General features: G+C 39.1%; 1 protein-coding gene across 2 annotated transcripts in view; it reads right to left on the reverse strand.

Moving 5' to 3' along the window:
* plppr5b (phospholipid phosphatase related 5b) overlaps positions 1–23,195 on the reverse strand; it is a 175,396-nt gene that overhangs the window by 23,451 nt on the left and 128,750 nt on the right. For both annotated transcript variants that reach the window (XM_044339522.1, XM_044339523.1), the window contains one exon: positions 6,757–6,933. In XM_044339522.1, coding sequence (XP_044195457.1) covers positions 6,757–6,933 — 177 coding nt within the window. The remainder of the gene's footprint in view (positions 1–6,756; positions 6,934–23,195) is intronic.

The following is a 23,195-nucleotide window of genomic DNA, read 5'->3' on the forward strand; positions in this document are numbered from 1 at the left end:
TCAATATTGGACAAATCAGTAAAACGCTGGATTATGTTCAGCGACAATGATTTTTTTTTCACCCAGTCCCAGCGCTTTTGAAATTCCTACTACTGCTGTGGGGTTAAGTTACAGGAAAAGATTATAGTTACAGTTATAAAAAGGTGGAAATCACTCCTCAAATGAGCTACATGCCCATTCACCACCCACACTCCACTCCCTTGTAATTTCCACCTCGCTACAAAGAGGACAAATAATATGAATTGTCCAATATGGATGTAATTTTTAGGATACTGGCATGATACATGCAGTGTGCTTTGGAGACACCGACATTATCTTGTCAGTGGTTTAGAGGGGATCCTTCCACCGCCAAACTGTCTTTACGCCATGCTATAGTCATTTCAATCAGGAAAGTCAACAATGAAGAAGTTGACCTCAGCCATTCCAACTTGAATACTTGAATTAAAATTGCTGCACCTATTGCTGAGAGTTATTCTTAGTTGTTATATAGACATATGAGGTCAGCTTTAGTTTCCCATGATGGCCTAAATGTACTGTACTTCCTGATATCATTCTGTCTGAGTACCTCTTCCCAGTTTCTGGCACTGAATTATAAGGGCCAGTTTATGAGTTTAATTTCTAAGAAAAAACAGGTTGGTATGCACCGCGGCCCTTTTATTGCTCCCAATATATCAGCTGTCTCTAGTGGAGATCATTTGTACTTAAAGAAGCTTTGCTGCAAAGCCAAGAGTGGGCCAATCTGCTCTGATTCACTGTTCTCTGTGATAATGAGAGCTATTTGTTTAAGGCAGCCATGTTTAAATGAGTGGAGATCTTGGTGTGAGGAGAGAAGAGGAGAGGAGAGTAGAGGAGAGGAGAGGAGAGGAGAGGAGAGAGCAGAGGAGGAGGAGAGAGCAGTGGAGGAGGAGAGATGAGAGGAGAGACAAGAAAGGAGAGGAGAGAGTTTCACTGATGTTCATAAAGTGTTGTCTTTGTATTTTTCCTATCTTTGTCCATCACTAATGGCACTCTAGTGTTTTTTTTTTTACCAATATTACTGAAGCTTTGTATGAGAGGCTGAGCGAGGTCTTATCACAAACCTGCTCTCTCCAAACCCTCTACACCGCAAAGAAAGCAGTGGCCTTTCTCTGTCGAACACAAGAGGAAGAAAGAGGATCAGAGAGGAAAAACAGAGAGAGAGACTATCTTCTTCCTCTTTCTGTCTTTCAGCTGCTGCTAGGAAACATACTGTATCTGGGGCCCACTCATCATCACTGTGTGCATATGGCATGATAGCGTGCAGCACAGCTGTGAGAGCAAGACAAGCCTTGATGTACAGTATTTCATGAAAGAATGCATTACATATAAAAAAGCATGTGTAGCCACACACTGACAGCAATTAGGTCTACATGTAATTCCATGTTCCTGCTGCGCAAGCTGCAAAGCCTGTCTAGTACATGAGATAGCTCTACATAATAATCACCTCTTAGATAATTGAGAAAATAAAAATTAAAAACTGAAAACAATTAGCAACACATTCCACTGAATCACAAATAAAAGGGATGGATAGTTCTCTACATGACTATATCTTGAGTAAAGAAAGATTAAATTGGTAAATATGTTGTATTACTTCCTGAAGTAAAAAAAAAAACCTGGTAATGGATTCCATACCACCGTTGCTGGATAATGAACTGTTCACTGTATTGAACTAGTCCTACATGGAGGCAACAGAAAGCTCTCCTCTGCCTGCCGAGTGAAATAATGATGCCTGTGAAAAAAAAACAAAAAAAAAACTGCAGGGTTCTATAAATTATTTCTGGGATTTTAGTTATTATGATGTTTCTTATAAAGCACACTAAAGAGACAAGCAGTTAGTCATTGTACCTGTGAAGAGCCATGAAGGCTGATTTGCTCGGTGCTACCTGTAACCTGTTTAAATGACTTTCTATCGTGTTGGACCAAATCACTGAACAATGTGTACTGTGATAATACTGATGCTTATAGTAATAGTCTCACTTTTTCCTCTGTAACTCTCATACTGGTTTTATTCACCAATCATTTCCAATGCTTCTACTTTTGTTGTTAAGGGGTGTATATAGAAACTGAGGCAGTTGCAATCATCTATATTGGAAGTATCATAAGAACACTGTAACATGTTGATACTCTACTACTACATTTATTTTTTAAAAGCGTATGTATTCTGCACATTTCCAGCTCTACATTTATATTCTGGGGCTCTACTGGAATATCTTTGCATGATTTACAGTTAAAACTCCTTATTTATCTCAGTTTTAGCTCCTGTCTCTTTAAGGCCTGCTTCCTGATGAGCCCACTCTGTTCCGATTGGTCAGTTTCTGGAAGTTGCATCTCAGGCTGACTTTTGGTGGTTCAGGAGGCTACTTCAACAAACCATGAACCAAACTATTTTCACTTCTTTTTCTCATTCTTTACTCAAAATGTCAACTTCTCTAATCCATCCGTACAAATGATCCTCCCTCTGGATCACTGGATTAAAAACAGTAACTCTTGTACTCTAGACTTGTGACATGTTGAACATTAATAGCACTCACGCCTTAAGGCATCACACACATCATAAACAACATTTGCTAACTTAAACTGACAGTCCAGTATTTAAGGATAAACAATAACATTTTTAATTCCTCTCAGCTTTTCATTCTATTTAGGACAATGTACTGTATATTAGAGTTTCCACTTTACTTCTTAAGCAGGATATTACATTACACTTATCCAGTCTTACTACAGGTTTATACACTCTACCAAACCTTGTCACTATCCAACCTTCTTTCTGTTAAATCCATTACTTTCACTCTGTCTCTGACAAGAGCCCTGGTGCTGTGATTCCGTTCCTATTGGCTCTGTGCTCAATTTCATAGTCTCTGTGTTCATTGTTGCTGCTCCTGATGGCACAAGTTTTAGATTTCGCCTGTTCCTTCTCACCTCTCCTTCTGTCAGTGAGTCCACTTGGTATGATTACTGAGTACAGTTCTCCCGGATGACAGATGCTGGTCCTTTCCATGTCTTGTCCTCATCCAACTTTAACAGAACTTTGTCTCGAGTCTTTTACACCATGTCTTCTGTTGAAGTAAAGTGCCTGTTGTTGCCTAGTCTCTACATCTCTGTGTCTGATTTATCAGGCCACTTAGGGACCAGATTCCTTTTGAGTAAAGGAGTGTGGTTCAGATTGGGCTTACACCAGTAGAGGTCATTGGTGTTGCTCTGTTGCACATTAATGCTAATGGTGGGTCCTCTTGTTTAAGGATGCGTTTTGCAGTTTGAACTCTGCATGTCCATTGACATGGGCAATGTCATACTGTCTGCAAAAGTTTTTCCAAGTCTCACTTGTGCATTGTGGACTGTTATCACTGACTATCTGGTCAAGAATGCCAATTCTTGCAAATGTGGATTTCAGTAACTTAACAACCTGTGGTAGTTGGCAAAAGCAAGATTTCCAAGTAGATATCACAATGTGGTGCTTGCCCTTATATTCACATACATCCGTGGCTATCTTTTGCCATGATTGTTCAGGCAGAGTTGTTGTGTGGGTTGTTGTGGCTCTTTGCGCTGTGTACACTTGTTTTTCTGGCAGGAGTGGCATGTTTCCACAATGCATTTAATATCAGCAGATATTTTAGGTTACCACACAGTTTCCTTTGCACATTCTCTACATTTTGACAGGCTTTGATGTCCATCATGTATGTGCTCCAGTATGTCCTGACTGCGCAATTACAATGTGACAGCCTAGCGTGGTAAGACCCTCACATGTTGACGATGAATCTTTCATTGGGTAATAGTCTTTTGCACTGTTTGTGATGCTACTCACTCGTTCAGGCCATCCATCTTTGATCAGCTTCATACACTTTGCAACTGCTCATCCCTCTGTGTAGCAGACCATATCATGTCCAGTTTGTGCTGTGGTATTGGCCAACTGTGAGTGACAGCATTAACGTGACAAGCAGTGATCATCTCTGTGGTGTTGGCTCTGTCCTTTACAGGGCTGCGTGACAACGCATCAGCAATGACCAGTGTTTTCCCTGGTGCATATTCTGCCTTGGCATTGAACTGCATCAGGAGTCTTTGACATCTCACTGATACTGCATCCAAATCTATCCATGCCTACCAGATAGTTTTGGAACCTCTCACAGGCCAAGTCTCCTGCTAAACATTCGTTCTCAATTTGCACGTATCTGGTTTCCGCATCTTTTTCATTTCAAAATTGTAATAAGAGGATAAACCCCTTGAGATACACTATCTCGTTTTCAAGGGGGTCCTTAGGTACAAAACATGAAAGTTAACAAAAATTTTAACAAAAATCAAAGTAATAAATACATAATATTAATGACAATAGATTAAATAATCCAACAACACAACATAGTACCATCAACAAGGACATACACATAAGGGCTCTCCCACCATCCTAAACCACAGCCACTACATCTTAAAAGTGTAATCTGCACAAAAATGAATGAGAAATAAAATAAATGAACAGAACAAATAAGATTATGTCAAAGTACTGAGACTACTGATAAACTAAAAATGCGGGTTAATACAATCAAAAACAAGAACAAGTAGATTTAAGGTAAACAAGCAAAGAAGTCATGGAAAAAAGTAATCGATCTAAGTGAGTTATTATCTGCAAAGCAAATTATCTGAGTGACCAATTATTCCTGTCTGATGGTGCTTTAAACTTCAAAGCACATCTCCCAATTTCTTTAAAGATTTTAGGCACAATAGCAAAAAGGTTATTGAATGTTTCTGAGTGAATATGATGATCTGTATGGAACTAAGAGCTGTAAGTATAAAGGATAGTTAAAGTAAATGTATTTGAAAACAAAGAGCAACCAATGAAAATGTCATCTAGAGTGAAGTGGTAGCCAGTCAGTCTCTGTCAGTCTCCTGGAACAAAAGGCTTCCAGCTTTCGCCATGCAATTGTAGAAGGACGCCCCCTATCCCGCTCACATCTGCTGAAACAGCTGTCTGTCTTTGTAGGTCATAGTGAGCCAAGAGGGGTGAGGTGATAAGGGGTTCTTTGAGTGGTTGAAAACATGTCCTTCCCATGGACAGTGACATTGTCCATATACACGCTACTCCCTCTAGTCCCTCCAGCAGTTCATTCATTTTGCGCTGGAATATGTCTGGAGTAATATTTATCCCAAAAGGCAGGCTCTTGAAACAATACCTCCTAAAATGTGTGATGAAGGAGGTTAGGAGGCTGCTGTCTTCAAGCAATGGTATCTGCCAAAAGCTTGAAGCTGCATCCAGAGACGTGAAGATTGTGGAACCTGACAGCTTGGCCAGTGTCTCCTCTGTCGTTGGCAGTTGATATCTCTCTCTTTTGATGTTCTCATTTAGCTTTTGGAGTCCTGTACAGATTCTCACTGCGTCTGTTGGCTTCATGACCAGCACCATAGGAGCACACCTGTCTGTAGGGTGCATGACTCTGAGTATCACGCCCTGCTCGTCCATTCACTGCAACTCAGTTTGGACTTTAGGAGGAAGTGGTAGAGGGACTCTTCTGGATGTATGTACAGCATATGGTACAGCTGTTCATTGCGGTAACGTCAGCTCCTGTATCGATTCTAAACCTAACTGGAGTTTCCTATATTTATTTGTTCTGTCCAATGCTCAACACTGCCCTGATTTACTTTACATACTGCTCCAAGATAAACGTTTTCCTCAGTCTGTCATGAGTGACTTCTCTTACTGACTTGGAGAAATATTTTCTCTCCCAATGACCCTTTTTACCACATTTTCTACACTCAGATTCTAATGCTGAGCATTCGGCTGGGGCTTTGTGCTTCTCTTTCCTGCATAGGCGGCACCTGGTGTCCCTGGAGTGGGCTTACTACCGTCCATCACTTCTCTCCTTAACAGGCTGTCTCCCACCTCTCTCCGATGTTCACCTATGTGTTACCTCCTGCATGTTGAGTGCTGCCCATTGCTCCTGCTGGCTTATCTGCTGTGCTACGTCCTCGGCTTGTCTTACAATGTGGACTGCAGTTTCCAAGGTTAGGTCGGACATGAGCTGTAGTCGCCTAGAGAGCTCTTTGTCTGTCTCTGATATGTTTTTCAGTTGAAGTTGAAGTTTTCCAGCAAGTTAAACTTTGCCATAGCATCATGTGCCTCTCTCAGAACACTTCTGACACCATGTACTCAGAACAAGCAGTTTATTAACTTCACAACAACATCATAGCATGAGCAGTACACTAAATGCTGTCAACCAACCTTGTTGCCTCACTTACTGTTTGTAACAGCGTAGTTGCTTATTCTAGCTCTCTGATTGGTTACACGGTATGTCTGTCTACTTGTATTACCCAATAACTTGACAGCAACCAAGGCTATGGAACAGATGGCCGTTTATGGGCATGCTCGACAATCTGATGTCAGCTCTACAGCAAGGTAGAAAAAAAAGATGCAAACAAAGCATTCAAGGCAGGTTGTAGTCCTGGATTTTGACTTGCAGGGAGCATTTCTATATAAGTTCACCTCAAGTTTTGGAACTTTTACCATGTTTAAGATCCAACATCAGAACAGTATATAAATAAGAGAAAACCACAAAAAGCATAAGATGCAAGGAGGATCATCTGTGGTTGAAACAACCATAAAATGAAAGAGGAGGGTAACAGTCAGAGGTATACTCTCACTCAAGTAGTTATTTTGACAACTACTTATACTTAAATGCAGTTTTAGACTATCCTACCCATCCTTTGTCCTTCCATGCAGCACACACTTATGATGTTTGTGGGTGTGGGTCTCACCAGGAAAGTGGCGATGGCAGTGCCGATGATGAAGCCAGCGATGACATCCGACCAGTGGTTGCGATACTCAGCTACGCGGTTCAGACCGGTGAGGAAGGCCAGACACATGAGCCCAAGGGACAACACAGGCTTGGCCAGACGAGTGCCCTTCGCCTGCACTGTGCACGTCACATACATCTGCCAGGAAGACAGTTAAAAGGATTAGATCATCTGAGTTTTAATACATCATGTAAAATCACTGGTGCTGTTACTTTTTCAGTTGAGAAACATTCCATAAATCAAGACCCTACTCTATCCCAAAGATTTAGAGAAAGACATTCATGCTGATATACAGTTTGATTTCCGTAACACTTTGTTCACCTGCTTCAGCCTGTCTACACTTATTCAACTAAAACTGTTCCCCCGAAACCCTGTGGCTCTGAACTCAAACAAGATTTACAGTAGATGCTACAATACAGGAGCTCTTTATTGTCTCATTTGGCAGCAGCGAAATCCAAGTATTAAGCCATAATCACAGATATATTTTTGTCACTTTTAGAGCAAATTTTATTTCCGATGAATCCAAGCTGAACTCCTCAGTGTCAATGAACAAACCTACCAGAGTCTTCCAGAATTTGCTTTTTACATAAATATTTCTATGTTAGAGGTGGTTTAAAGCAGCTAATCAATATTAATAATGCAATATGTATTGTGAAAGGTGGAAACTTTCTGCACATGAAAAAGTAAAGCAATTATCTTTTTTTTTCAAATGCTGGAAAAAAACATACAGTATGTCTGCATTTAACTGTCAAGTGACCTCCAGAAGCTATGTGAATTATAACCTGTCTGTTAGGAGGAAAGATGGAGACGGAGTAGTGAGACGTTGTTTAGTTACACCATCTCTTAAAGGACAGGTTCACAATTTTTTAAGTGTGTCTTAAAACAACAGTCAGGTGTCCATATGAACAGTGAAAGAAGTTTTCTTCGCTGTAATCATTCCTCCTGTTCATACTGACTATTAAAAGATCCTCTTCAAATGTAAGTGATAGGGGCCAAAATCCACAGTGTGTCCACACAGTCATTTTGTTCAAAAATGCATTTAAAAGTTGATCCGAGGCTTATATGAGGCTTCAGCAGCATGAACAGGAGGAATGTTTATGGCAAGAAAAAACGATTTCAATGTTCGTTTGGACACCTGACTGTTGTTTTAAGACAGACTGAATTGTAAACCCGTCCTTTAAGGTGGTTACAGACAGCGAGCGGTGTCTTGAAGTTTGAGATGGTTCAGCTCTTTCAACTAACTGCTGCAGCTCACTGTGTGACCATGGCAACCTCAGAAACCACAGTGAGGAAAACAGTACAGGAACAGATATGTGTATCTGAGTTTCCTGAATAACACACCTCTTCACCAGCAGAGAAGACAGATCAATGAAGAGAAATGATTTTGGAAGCCAATGATGTTATATTTTGTTGGTTACTTTTGAAGATTTATTTAAAAGTTTTTGCTTGTAGTGACAAACCCACAGAGAACTCTGCAGCTCCCCTCAGCTGAACAACTTTTTAGCCTCTTTTAAGCTCATTATTTTGGTTTTCCAGCTCACAAACTGCACCCTCATCAACCTAATTTCCTGCTGCAGCAGACAACTGAAAGGAGTGTGAGTAATAGACTTACTTTCACCAGGTGGAAGGAAACACGATTCAAAATAAATGAACGTATTTGTGTGTAGCCATAAAGTTGCATGAAATTGATGCATCTAATAATAATGTAGGCTACAATAATCCTGAGGACTGTGTGTTAAGAGAAAACTGAGATTTTGGACATAGGTGCTAAAGCCCTTAGACAACTTGTCTGCGAGTACCTGGTGTCCTGATCACTAGTAACAAGTGACCAGATTAAAAAACCGTGGCTGGTGAACTCAGCTTTAAGGATCATATTAACAGCATCATCAACGTTGCCTTTTTCCAACTCAGAAACAATTCCAGAATCAGAGGCTTTCTTTCACAATCTGACTCAGAGAAACTCATGCATGCATTTGTCATGAGCAGGCTAGATTATTGCACCTCTCTCTTTATGGGTCTTCCAAACAAAACAATCCATAGACTACAATTTATCCAGAACTCAGCCACACAAGTTCTAACTGGGACAAAAAGATCAGACCATATAACTCCAGTCCTCCTGAACTTTCACTGGCTACCTGTTGTTTCCAGAATACAACTCAAAATCCTCCTTTTGGTTTACGAAGCACTCGCTGGTCTGGCTCCACAGTACATCTCAGACATGCTGTCAGTTTATAACCCCAGCAGATCTCTCCAGTCACAAGGTGGAAATCTCCTCGATGAGCCTAGAGCACTTTCAAAGTCTAGTGAGATGGCATTCAGTATTTATGCACCTAAAGAATGGAACAGTTTGCCTACTGAACTTAGACTTGCTCCAACACTGTGTACTTTTAAAAGCAAATTAAAAACCTTCCTTTTCAGTCCAGCATTTTCTTAACAGAACACACCGTATTTGTACAGTGTGTTTGTTTGTGTATGTATAGGTGATTGTATATGAATGTATGCATGATGTTGCTGTTTATTTGCACATTTTTGCTGTTTCTTTTTTATGTAAAGCACTTTGAACTAATTAATTCTGTTCAGCTGTAAAGACCAGAGCTTTGCATATCAAATGACAAAACCTTCTGTGCTGTATGAAGAGACTGGTGTGTAGGTAACGTTACATTCTCTGTGTTAAAATGTGTGATGAAACTGGTGCTTATTGGTTTGACAGCTGATGTAAAAGGTTGGGCAGTGTGTGCCAGTGTGTGAAGGACAGCAGAAAGTAAAAACTGTCATGTGATGAGAGGAAACTTGACTGAATTCATACTGCATGTCTCAGAGGTGTTTCTGAGGATTTTTCCACGTGTAAACTGCTCTCCTGACAAGAAAATGCTGAAAAGCTAATATTATTCCGGTTTGACTTTCAAAAATATTCGTAAAGTTCCTTCCGTTCCTAATGTTTTATTAACAACTCTGTGCTGAAATGCCACCAGACAGCTGTGACTGTGAGTCAATATGAGCTGATATGTTAAGTCTCTCCTCCAGGCATCTTTCTATTTTCTCTCCTGTATTTAGAGAGGTGCTGGCAGATCTGCCACCACAACTAAAAGATGAAAAAGTAAAAAGTGAAAAATATAAGAAGAAAGAAGCAGATGGGAAGTAATAGATAGATAGATAGATAGATAGATAGATAGATAGATAGATAGATAGATAGATAGATAGATAGATAGATAGATAGATAGATAGAACAGAAAGCAACCATGTTTTAAAACTTCATCCAAAGATTGAAGATGAAAAAGTAGAAAATCCTGCAGCGTCTGAGTCTCGTTAAGCAGACAGTTGACTGTAAAATGCGCCGAACACACACACAAACACTTGCTGATAACGGAGGGAAGATTGTCTCCAAAAATGAGTTTCAGCCGTTCCTGACCTAAATTTCCATCCTCTGGAAGGCTGTAAAGACTTTTTAGCTTCTGAACAACCAGCAACACTTCCAGTGTCTGCTTTGCTCGTCATCTGGCTGTAATGCAAACTCTAACTACAGAAGTTACTTCAGGGGTGGCTCATGCTAAAGCTTCCTAGCGTATTTCATTTGACTTTCTGGTGTGATATAGTAACAGCCTCATTCTTGAGGCACAAATTTTAAAATTTTAAATAATTTAAGAAGGCAGAGGAGATAGAATTGAGTAATTTTACAGCACAGGAGGGTCCACCATCACCCTGATCCATCCTAAAGATCATTTTTCTTGTTTTCCACAATTCCAGCCCATTAACACAACACTAATACTGCAGATCTTTTTCACAGTAGACATTTGTCATGATAGAAAAAGCACAGGTGTTACTAATAACATTTTAGATTGCTCTGCTCTATTCAAGTGTCCCAGTAAGTCAGCATACAGGACCATGAGCTAAATGGAATTCAGCCATCATTCATTGTATTAGTAACATTACATTACATTGTATTCAGTCATTTGGCAGACGCTTTTATTCAAAATGACTTACCAGCGAACAATACAGTCCAGCATTAGAGGACAGTGACTCTTGAAAGAGCTGTGGTACCAACTCTCAAGTAGCTGACCTAGTACAAGTGCGATGACAAAGAGCACTAAACAGAAGTTGTTTTGTTTTGTTTATTCAATATATAAAGTAAGAAACAACAGGAAGTAGACAAGAGCATAAGAAATAACATAAGCAACAAGAAAGAAGTGCAACAATCAAAGTGCTAAAAAAGTTACAGGGGCTCAAGTGTTGAGGTGTTCACAGAAGAACTGATTTTCAGGTGTTTCTTGAATGTACCAAGGGACACCATGTGGAGATGGATAGCTCCTTCCACCATCAGGGAACCACAAATGAGAAGAGGTCTGGATAGTGATTTTGTACCAGACGTTGTTCATTTGCAGTCCGGAGCGTAATGGGGGTGGAGGGGGGCATACAGCCTGATGAGTGACTCAGTGTGTGAGGGTGCCATTCCATTTGTTGCCTTGAAGGCAAGCATCAAAGCTTTGAACTTAATGCGAGCCGCTGCCGGGAGCCAGTGGAAGGAGATGAACAGAGGTGTGACATGAGCTTGTTTAGGTTGGTTGAACACCAGACGTGCTGCTGCTTGCTGAATCCTCTGCAGAGGTTTAACAGTGAATGTTGATAGGCCAACCAGGAGTGAGCCGCAGTAGTCCAGTCATGAGATGACCAGCACTTGGACTAGAAGTTGCATTACATGCTCAGAAAGGTATGGCCAAAGCCTCCTGATGTTATACAAAGTGAGTCTGCATGACCAGGATACTGGTGACACATCAGGAGACGCCCAGGTGAGAGCGGAGTCTAAATAATACTAAATAAAGATGTTCAAATCTACATAAAGAAACAATGTAGGAGCAACAAACAGCAACTGATGACATGTCTAAAAGCTGATGGCAAGACAACATATATAATCATCACCTATTAGCTATGAGTTTACCTGAACCTTTAACCTTTTTGTGGTTCAGCTTTAGGCAATTGAAGCACCTGGTTAGGATTAAGGAAAGATCATTGTCTTGGTTGGATATTAAAAAAGTCAACACTGACACGGTACAGGACATCTTCACAGTAAACACAGTATTTAGCACAAGAAACACCCGGGGCCCGATGCATAAACGATACGTACGAACAAAAACCTGCAATTTCCTGCACATGAACTGGTATCTATAAACACAGAATGTGTGATGACAATGTGTGCACCTCATGCACACTTTACATCAGGCATACACATGTTTTTCCTTGGTGACCTGAGGGTGATGTGATGAGGTGGAGATGACATATAAGGTGAGAGACTGAATCTTTTAGTAAAATGTTGCTTGTTTAGGTTGATAACCAGCTGCACTGATTGTGTGATTTTATACAGGTATTGATAAAATGCCAGTCAAAGGTGCATTTATGAAGTTAACATTGATTAATTACTTTTGTGTTTAATTTTATCATTCTTTTAATTTACATCAGAGTCAACATTTTATTTTGCTCTTCATTCTTTTTATTTTATCTTTAGTTGTGTCACACCTTGTAAAGTCGGATTAGATATGAGCTACAAACTAATCATTGATTACATTCCTGAGATATCACTGCCGGTCAATGTGATGAATTAATGATAGGGTATAAAGAGCCGTAATGACAGCTGTTCTGTTGGAGAACCTCGTCAGTGCGATACAATCTGTGAAACTGCACTTCTTCTTGCCCATTTGTTTCATTGACGGCTGTACAGACTGGGGGAGCAGGTGGTGAGTTGATATGAAAACGGCTGGTTCAGGGTGTGTCTGAGTCCATTTATGGTTAATTGTGGGAGTGGAAATGAGGCTCGTGCATGTGCGCCCAGTTCCCCAATGACTGAGAACCATGTGTAAGCAAAGCTTTATAAATCTGACGAAAAGAATGCGTATGCATATTTCTGGCTTTGTGCGTGTACACAGTTTTAGTCATGAATCTACACAGGGTTTTATGCGTCTGGCCCCAGGTCTCCAACATCAAAGTCCAGGTGCAATAAAGTAGCAAATCACGGAATGGAAAAAATATTTCCAGTGAATATAATCGAGGCAATCTCCAAAATGTTTTTAGAAAAACAAGAGACCGGGCTGAGAAGAGAGGAGAGGAAGGGCCAGAGACTCATACTCATCCACTCTCGCTTTCTTTCTCTGTCTGTCTCTAACTGGTATCAGGACTAATTAGCCCTTAATTAACCCCTCTCTTTTTATATTGAGAATTTTTTAATATACAACAGTCCGCAGAGAAAAAAATAATAATAAAAAATGTAACTTTGTCATTACCTAGACAACATATGCCAGTATGAAGATTCTACATGGCTCCTGCTTTGAAATACCGACCTTTGAACCTTCTAGAGAACTCTTGACCTCAGCTGTGAGTATAGTCAACTACTTGGGGTGCTGTCAAATGTGGGTAAAATATGGTTAAATTAATTTTCAGCCATTTAACAATTAGGGCCAAATCCACAAAAGGATTATGCGGCTTTTGCGGCTGCTAAACCTGTGCAAATGAGACAAAAAGATAGCGTGTAATTCACAAAGCACCTGCAAAGGGTGAAATGTACCACTGCCGAGCAAATAGTGTCATGGTATGTCTGTTCCATTTGCATGTATGTAAATTAGGTAATATTCATACAGTCAGGACAAAATTGGCCCCTTTCATTGCAAATTAGCCTTGTTGCAAAAATGTGTGCTGCTGCAGCCAGCTGTGACACACAGCCAGCTGTGGGCAACAAACAGAACATCAGTACTGATGTTTCTGTGAAATCCCTGATACATTCAGTGACACCTGAACAACATTATTGTAAAATTGATCTAACACATTTCAGACCTGCTTGAGTCACATTAAAAGCTGTATTCAGGCATCTCAGTAGATTATGTTACAGATGTGAAATACTAGAGAAGTAAAAGAAGTAAAATTAATGAAAGTTGGTTTGTGATTTTGGAGAGTTCTGTATGTGAGCACCTCTGCTGATTAAAGACATGCAATTTGAGGCTTTTGTGCTCTGCAGTTTTCACTATGGACCAATCTGTGTGCTGAAATGTGGAGAGAAACCCAAAACACTGGAAACTGCTCTGCTCACTCAAACAGATGCAAAACAAGGGCAAACTGCACTCAGCTGCAAAACTTTATGGGCAAAACATATCATTAGTGTAATATCTTTTGGGGCAGATTAGATACTAGAAAGGCGCTATACAAGTACAGTCCATTTACCATTTAATACTTTCTATAAACTACAATTCCCTCGAGCCACTCCATGCAGCTTGATACAAATCAGCACTATAGTTGTAGTTCTTAGAGTTTGCAAAGCAGGGTTGTAAATAGGGTCATAAAAGGATATATCTACTGAATATATCAAATATCTAATACAGCTGAACTAGTGATTACACTGCATCTAGATGATCCATGTTAAGAAACAGTAAAGATATTGGTTTATTTCAGATATTTAGGTAATATTCTAGAAATGGGTTTTGGGTTGGTGTTCAGTGTCAGTGGGAGTTATGCAGCGCTCCAGTGTTTAAGGAGCTTGTTTGTTATGGATTCAAACTTTTTGTTCAGTCACATCATGTATGTATTAAACTGCCTCCTGAATGCTTACCAATATGTTAACAATTTCAGTTGATTAACAGCTAACTTTCCTGCAATTATAACTGATGTCAGAGCAGTTTCTATGGTAATGTACTGGTAATGTAAATTCTATGTTAACTGTTGGAGAAACTGATCTGGTGCCAGGAACAGCACTATTTCTACCTTCCTGCCTTTTCTACCTTGCTGACGAGCTGACATCGGATCATTGTGCATGCCCATAAACGGCCGTCCGTTCTGTAGCCTTTGTTACTAAGGTTGTTGCTAAGAGTTTTCAATGTGTTGTTTGCGCTGTCCGCTTCCATATTTTGGATCAGATATTGGCTCGATCATGTATGGGACTTCATGCAGTCACTGCGGCTAACATTAAGCTAGCTGTTGACCGGCTCTGTTTCTTCTTCTACACGTGTTAAACACTGAAGATGGAACATGTGGCTTTGAAGACTTAAAAGAACCCTTGACTGAGCTGATGGCTGAGTACCAAAAGTAATGTAATGAGTATAATAATGACTTTAAATCGCTTTTTCTGTTAAATGATTGGTAAAGTGATTACATTTTTGAAGTAATTTACCCAACACTGCTTTTTATATGCTTTTGTATGTTGGGAGTGTGATGTCACCATGTCACATGGAACACTGCATCTTGGACCACAATGGAAATAAGTCTTGGTCTTGCACTTCCCATTATGTCAAATTAAAGTATGCTAAAGAGAAGAGATGGTCGAGGGAGATAGAGGGAAAAAAGAGAGAAGACAAAGAAGAGGAGAGGATTGTAGGGGGAGGAAAAGAGAGAAAAAGGCTAGAAAAGAGTCCACATCTGGCTTTATCTAGCTACTAATGAAGAGAGAGAGTGTGTGAAGTGAAGAGCTAGAGCCTGCATCCTCCTCCTCCTCCTCCTCCTCCTCCTTTCTCCTCCTCTCATGACCATCTGGGCTTCAGATGAACTGCTGTAAATAATACATCATCATCATAAGGCCTGCTTACTAAACTGCAAAGAAAGTTACAGAAAATTATGCCAAACCACAAAACGCACTGTGCAATCACATCATCACTGCATTATTTATCGTTACATCAGTGAAACAAGTTTCTCATTTTCAAGTGATGCCAACCCAAAAAATTCTAACCATCACTGTCAAAACCATTTCTGTTGTGTTTGGGCTAAAACAGTCCATAATCTTTTTTTCTACTATAAAGAGTTTCATGATGGAGACTTGTGATGCGTCCTTTCATGCATATTTCTCTGATCTTTTGGATAAAAACTGAAGACACTGCTACCATAACAACCATGAAAATCTGTGCTCAACCCCCACCCTCATTAGTAAGCCAAAAGATGATGTGTCTGTTGACATGACAGCATGGTGTAATGATTAGGATGCTGGGAACATAACAGACTAGAGCTGAACCTCTGACACTAAGAAAGAAATAATGCAACTACAAAGCAAACCTGACTTACAGGTTCATGATCTTAAAATCTAAATAAAGACTTTCTTTTTATTATTTTTTTATTATTAACAAATCTCATGTGCAGAGCCAAAGCAACAATGGATTAATCTACAAGTATCTACTACTACTAGATCTACTCGTATTGTAAACAAATGACCTGATATGTCTTATTCCTCTGTGCTCCATTGTTTTCCAAAAACAATTAAAAAATACAACAATTCCCTACAGTGGTACATGGTAATGAACACACACTGTGTCCTGCTGCAGCAAATTTCTCTAAAGCAGCAAATGTGGATTCATCTGTCTCTGAAAATAGTCCCCCGTTTTAACCTTTATTCAACTCACCCTTTGTTAGAAATGAAACTAGCTGTTTTTTTTATATATATATATTTACATCTTCAGTATAGGAACCAATGGGTTTGGGGCTAAATATTGAGAGATGGACTAATGTTGGTGTTGGCAACAATGTGTTCCATATATAAAGTATATGTATACATGTGTATTGTCTTTTTTATTAGATAGACAGATGATAGAAAGCAGACAGGAAATGAGGTGAGGGAGATTGGTTACACCATTCAACAAAGATCCTCAGGCAGACTTTCATACTCTAGTCCTGAGAAAAACAGAGATACAGTATTTCATTCATCTGTCTGCCTGATGCTTGAAATAGCAAATAAAACTTGGCACAGTCTGTCTGTGCTACATCGTTCCTTGTCATTTTTTGTCATGCTCACAACAAGAGGAGAATGATGAAAACTTGCTGGAATTTCTTTGATTTTTTGGTGTTTTTGTGCGGTGGCGATCATCAGTGTGTGTTAACGATTTTGATCACACAATAAAACCAGGCAGTCTGAAAGGCACTCATGTTACGAGCTTTTAAGATCTTTGAACAATCATGTGACATTTATGAAAGGTGGAGAGGAGCTTCTGGTACTGTGTGAGCAGTGGCTCTCACAGCTGAAATGCCACTAAAACAGCCTGTAGCCCTGCAGGTGGAGGGTAGATACACCACAGAATCACTGCATATAATTATTTACAGTGTCAGTTATTTTCATTTGAATAAGCTATATGAGTCAACATGATTGGGTCAGTTTCTCAGATATGACCACACTGAAAAAGAGCAACATGTTCCACATCCCTACAGTTGAACCCCTTCTTCTACAGAAGCAAGAAGCCTTGTTGCAAGAGCATTCAACACACATAGAGACAGTGTGGTTTAGGGAGCAGTTACCCTCAACATTGGAGCTATCTCTTGAACAACAGCCATGTGATACATGCATGTTAATATCCAATCTGGCCTCATTTTGGTGCCATGATATCAACCTTGGAGAAGATGGAGGGGGAGGGGGAGAGGAGCAGATGAATATAGACCAGAGGAACCATGTCTATGTTTGGCTCTGATCACTAATCTGTTGTGTTGAGGCAGCAGACAGCCTCTTAGGGACTAATTGTATTTTTCATTAGAGTGCACAATCTCCTCCAAGGCCAGATCAAATGTTTCCATTTCTCTCTGTGCAATTCATTTATTCTTCATCTCTTTTGAGTATTCAGGGCTTTGAAAATATAGTGTTTTTACGGTTGCACTGTAAAACGGCTACTTGGCAGAATGGAGAACATTCTGCAAGGGAAACACAGCCTGTCCAGTTTGAGGTTTTAATTTCAATACAATACACGTTTAAGACATTTTAATTGAGGAAAGAAAAGGAAAGAAATTCTTCTTCACTGCCAACCCAATATCCTAGAAATTATGTTTATATACAGCTAAACTGCAACAGCAAATACATTTTGCAGGACTGTATGCTGCCTGAATTATGTTTTCTCTCAAAATAATGAGAACATTTTGTGAACTTATTTGGCAAATTGCACAAATATTCATACTGAATGTATAAGAAAATGTTCAGTGACAATATATATCTGTTTTCCACCAAAATATCTGATCCTGCAGTCCAACATCTGCTGATAATAATAATAATAATAATAATAATAATAATAATAATAATAATAATAATAATAATAGTAATAATAATAATAACAACAACAACAACAATAATAATAATAATAATAATAATAATAATAATAATAATAATAATAATAATAATAATAATAATAATAATAATAATAATAATAATAATAATAATAATAATAATAACAACATTATTATTATTATAACTTTGTACAGGACCTTTCAAAACAAAGTTGCAAAGTGCTTTACAGTAAAAACAAGAAATAAAAAGTAAAATCCAAATCATAAAAATCAAGGTAAAATGATCCAGAATAGTTACACAAATTACACAAATTACCATCAGTTAAGAAAAACCATAAGATAGAAATAAGATTTTAAATGTTAAGAGATTTAAAAGAAGACAGTGAGTGTGCCTGCCTCTGACCCTCAGGCAGGGAGTTCCTCAGCTCTGGGGCCCGGACAGCAAAGGCCCGGTCACCCTTACTGACAAGGCCAGATTTAGGAATCATTAGTAGGGCCCTGCTAGAGGATCTCAAGCAGTAATCAGACTCACACAAGGTGAGAGCCTGAACATGAAAGGCTTTAAAAACCATAAGTAAAATCAGTTATGAAACTCACAGGGAACCAGTGAAGGGCAGTAAGGATTAGTGTGATGAGATCACTTCTCTTAAAACTGTAGTCTGGATGTCTCTCCTACTTAGACCTGAATAAAGTGTGTTGCAGTAGTCAAGTCTGGAGGATATAAAAGCATGGATGACATTCTAGATCTGTAAATGAGAGGGACGACCTAATCTCTCAGTTGGACAAAGCAGAACTGTAACAATTTAGTCACCTGAGCTTCAAAAGACAACTTTGAATGTAAAATACATCAAGGTATGATAGTAACTACAGCATCATGAAACTTTTTACGGTTATGTTTAGGCACTGGCAGCTCTTGGATAAGATATTTCAATTCAGCGCTTCATTAATTTGAAAAAAAATGAAACAATTCAGCTGTATATACAGTAAATGTCATTTCTAGAAGACGGGGTTGTCATTGCAGGAACTTAACGGCCTGTAACTTAACATGTGCTGTGCAATGCATAAAAACAATGCTGCCCAATAAAAAACCATGTATGTCTCACCAAATTTGGTGATTTATATGTTTTTCAGATAAATTGAAGGATTATGTGTTCCGTTATGGTTTAAGACAATTCTCCTAGTTGTTTAGCTAAATAAACCATTTAAACCTCATTGGATTATCTGAAAAATGCTGTAAAACAAAACTGAAAACAAGACTGCTTTTCTTTGCTCCAGACCAGCTGTAGCATGTGCTGGCACAGAGAGCAGCAGTGGTGTTTGCAAAGTGGGCAGTAGGAGACCAAAAAGGTGGAGCTGATTAAAAATAATGAGCTGCGTGGGTTATCCTTCTACCAGCTATGTGAGATACTGATATTATGGAATTTATCACACTTTAATAAAATGTTATCTACAAACTCTCTGTTCACTACAGAGATCCATCACACTGCACACAAAATTATATTTACCTCCAGCTACTGACAGAAATATGAGGAGAAACTCTGGCCCCATACGATAAGAAATGAGCATCTTATTTCATTAAGTGGTTTATTTAACCAATTTCGATTATGGGTGGACAAAAATAACAAACCTGATCATGAAGTTTGTTATTATGCCTAATCTAGTTTATGAAGGCAGCATCAGTTGTATTGTATCATTTAGTAGGACTGAAAAAAATTGGAAACACTATCAACAATACTGACATCTAGGAGTCCCACTGAGAGTTAGAATATGCAGTGTATTGCAAATACAGTGACTTAACAGTTAGCTCCCTCACTCTCTGGTTAGCTTTGTTGCATCTGTTTGGGTTTGGGTTAGGGTTAGGGTTAGGGTTGGGGTTAGGGTTAGGACAAGTTACACCTTTATCATTCTTATTAGCACATGGAGTCCCATGACCTCATGTAATTTGAAGGTAGCTCCGCCAATTTTCAAACTGAGCCAATGTAAGTGAAAACACCTGCGCAGGGCCTTTAATGTACTTTACATATCATCATTACGGGTATTACTGTTGCTACTATTTCTATTCCTTTGTTTTCATTCAGTTGATGATGTCATCAACAGTGTCAGCATTCATTTTTTTCAGAGAGTAAGCTAAGTTTCAGTTTTCTGCTCTTCATTGTGTGTAAATGAACATGATGTAAGTTCATCTTTGTCAAACTGTAGGTTAGTTGCTCAGTAGTTATGATCGGTTGCATGTTTGTTATGATTGTTTGCCTGTGGATGTACTGCACGTGATTGACTTTTATCAATTTAATCAATTTATTAATTTGCCTTAACTATATAGCTTATACACATGTTGTGTGTAGTTAGGTAACCTGTGTATCTGTGGCCTTTTGAACCCTCAACCTCAACATATCTGTGCATGTCACTACTCTGCAGTCATGTTCCTTTCACAGCTGTTATCAGGTCGGACTGCTCATACTGTGGTGCATATACACTATATATGCCTGTCCTTCACCAGGTCAAGGTGATTTCTCCCTGTGAGTCTTTGTAGCTTTATGAGCTGTCACATACTATTAATTTTATACTTAGATGCACAGAACAACCTGCTAGTTGACCTTTGTAGCACACAAACACACACACACACACACACACACACACACATACATGTGATGTATGTTAACGTTTCTCTGTGTGACCTCATTTGACATGAGACTCCTCAGGTCAACTTGATTTTTCTTAATAGCATTTGCGAGTGTTTCATAGCTGGGTGCACGCTCCTACCTATATTTCCCATTTAATGTCAGACATTAGCAGCTGTTGGCACACTCACTATATCAGAAGCTTGTCGGCTAAATGGAGAGTTTGACATGAAAAATTCAACCTGAGGAGACAAGCCTGAGCAGCTCGTCCTCTGCACGATGCTGTTTCAGACATCAATCTCTCTGTCTTGCCAAGTTCAAATGGTGTCCTGTGGTATTACTGAGGGGTCTGCTCACACACACACACACACACACACATTATACTGAGGAGCCAGCAAAGGCTGCTGTGTCAATCTATACACTTAAAGGCTGATTTAAAGGGACGTTTCAAAGAGATATTTTACTGTGGTAGGCTCTTCCCGAGTAGTTTATGACATATACCGCCTAAATGTTATTAACGTTATTAGATATTAACTTTAAAATTGTATCAGGTCCAACAGTGTGGTATGATGAGAGGGCTTTAACGAGAGCTAAGTCTAATGAGCCATTCTGATTAGATTCCATACAAATATGCATCATGAATAAAAATAACTATTTTTAGTGCTAGGAGTAGTGGTTGTATTTTGCATTCAGTATAATCAGTATTTAAGAGGAGTAGTGGCTTGAATCAATGTTCACAACTTCATGGTACTTACATAAAGCTAGTTCTCTGAGTCTTATAAGTGAGACATATCACTACTGGATATGCCCACCTGCACATTGACCAAATCCATATTTGACATATTTTTAGACATTCTTCTTCTGTGATATGTTTTTTTTTCCACAAGAGAGATAAATCCAGAATGCATTATATATTTTATTTCATTTCAGAAGTTTTCCTGTTGGACACAAGATGTCTCCTATTTTACTGCAAAGTCCATTCACAGTGTATATGTACTAGAGGCTTCAAGTTTCCAAAACACACTGAATCATGATTGGCTCCAAACTAGTTGTGATGTCACAAATCCTGCTGGTATGTACTGTAGATTTCTTTAATTGAGATTTGAGGTGAGCTCAGAGAAAATTGCCCCCTTCTGCAGATGAATGTGAGAACAAATTGCACAGAGAAGAGAACAACATCCAACTCAAGGAACAAGAAGATAATCACATTTTTGAAAGGAGGGGGACTTTAAACTCTGTCTACAGAAACCTTTACAAGGATCAATATTAACAACTGGGATAAATGGAATGAAAATGTGCTCTGTCCTGGTGGCCTACTGGTTAAGACACCTTTGTTTTATGTTGTACTCCACTCTCTAAATATCAGTGGGCACACACACATACATTTTTGCAGGTGCTGGGTTACCAAAAACACACAAAAGAAGAAAAGAGAACCCGCATACAGTTCAATCCTGGGTTGACACATCCCAGTGGTAGTATCAAAAAGACACTGTGCATGCTAATATCTTCACAGTACAGCACCGCCTCCACACTGTTTGACTGAGTAAAAAACCAAGAACTGAAAACCAAGCCGAGATGCTCACAGCTGGGTAGAAGTCCCACAAAGACAGTTCTGTCACAGTCAACACATATTCAGTCAGTCTATAAATACCACATCATACAATCAATACTCTACAATGATTATTGACAGGAACACCCTCTCTGCATGGTACTACTACCAGCATCCATACCCACAACCTACAACTGTTCAGAAGAGTTCAGAAGAGTTTAGAAGAACACATGCTGTGAGGGAAGCCAGCGTGTTTGAAAAAGTGGCCATGCTGAATGGAATTACATGGATTTAGATTCTGGGATTTGTAGCACAACAAACCTATGCTTCATCGACCACATTTTGGAAATATCTGGAAAATAAAATATGAATTAGTGCATGTTTTAATAAATGGCTTTTTGATGTGTTTCTGAGAATGAGATGAGAAGATGGATATCAGGCTCTTATCTGTGCGTACACATGAGTACAGAGCTAGAGTCAGGACATGGTTAGTTCAGCTTAGCATAAAGACTAGAAGCAGCCTGGCTTTGTCTGGAGTTCAACACTTACAGAACTGACTGATTCATATACTGAACCTTGTTTTTACATTTCTGTTTTTTTTGTTTTAGCAGGAGTTACCTACAGAGTTTGGGGTTCAAATTTCTTGTATTTCTACTCAGGTTTTTTCCTTCATGAAAACAAGTGGATGGAACATCGTGAGTCTTAATCTAAAACTTGAGACTCATTACACATTTTACTCAAATTTAATTGTAGAGACAAGACAAGTCTGCCAAACACAACTGCACACAAGAGAACAGGCAGGTTTTAAACAATTCCCCGGCTAAGTCAGTTAGCGAAAACCACTTGTGTTCAATTAAAAACAAAGCTGAACATATGAAACCCAATGGTAATGGTAAATGGTAAATGGACTGCCAATCTTTCCATTAGTGGACGACTCGCTCTACCTCCGGAGCCACAGCTGTCCCAGTGGTCTATTGTGAACTCTGAGGTAAAGCTGTGAATATTTACAGCAGACAGTTGATAATGTTTCATTCCTTTTACACTTCCAAATCACTAGTTTAGATAGTTAGCTTAAACTGGACGCTGATGTGATGTGTTCAGAACCAGTTGAAATGAGCTGCGAAAGTATAATAAGAGGTTGAAAACTTACAAATGCCATGCAAGAACTTTTTTTTTTTTTTTGACCTAATCATTCATACTTACTGCTGGTTGCAGCTTAAGATGACACAACCTCA

The sequence above is a fragment of the Thunnus albacares genome, chromosome 21 (assembly GCF_914725855.1).
Source record: "Thunnus albacares chromosome 21, fThuAlb1.1, whole genome shotgun sequence".
Lineage (NCBI taxonomy): Eukaryota > Metazoa > Chordata > Actinopteri > Scombriformes > Scombridae > Thunnus > Thunnus albacares.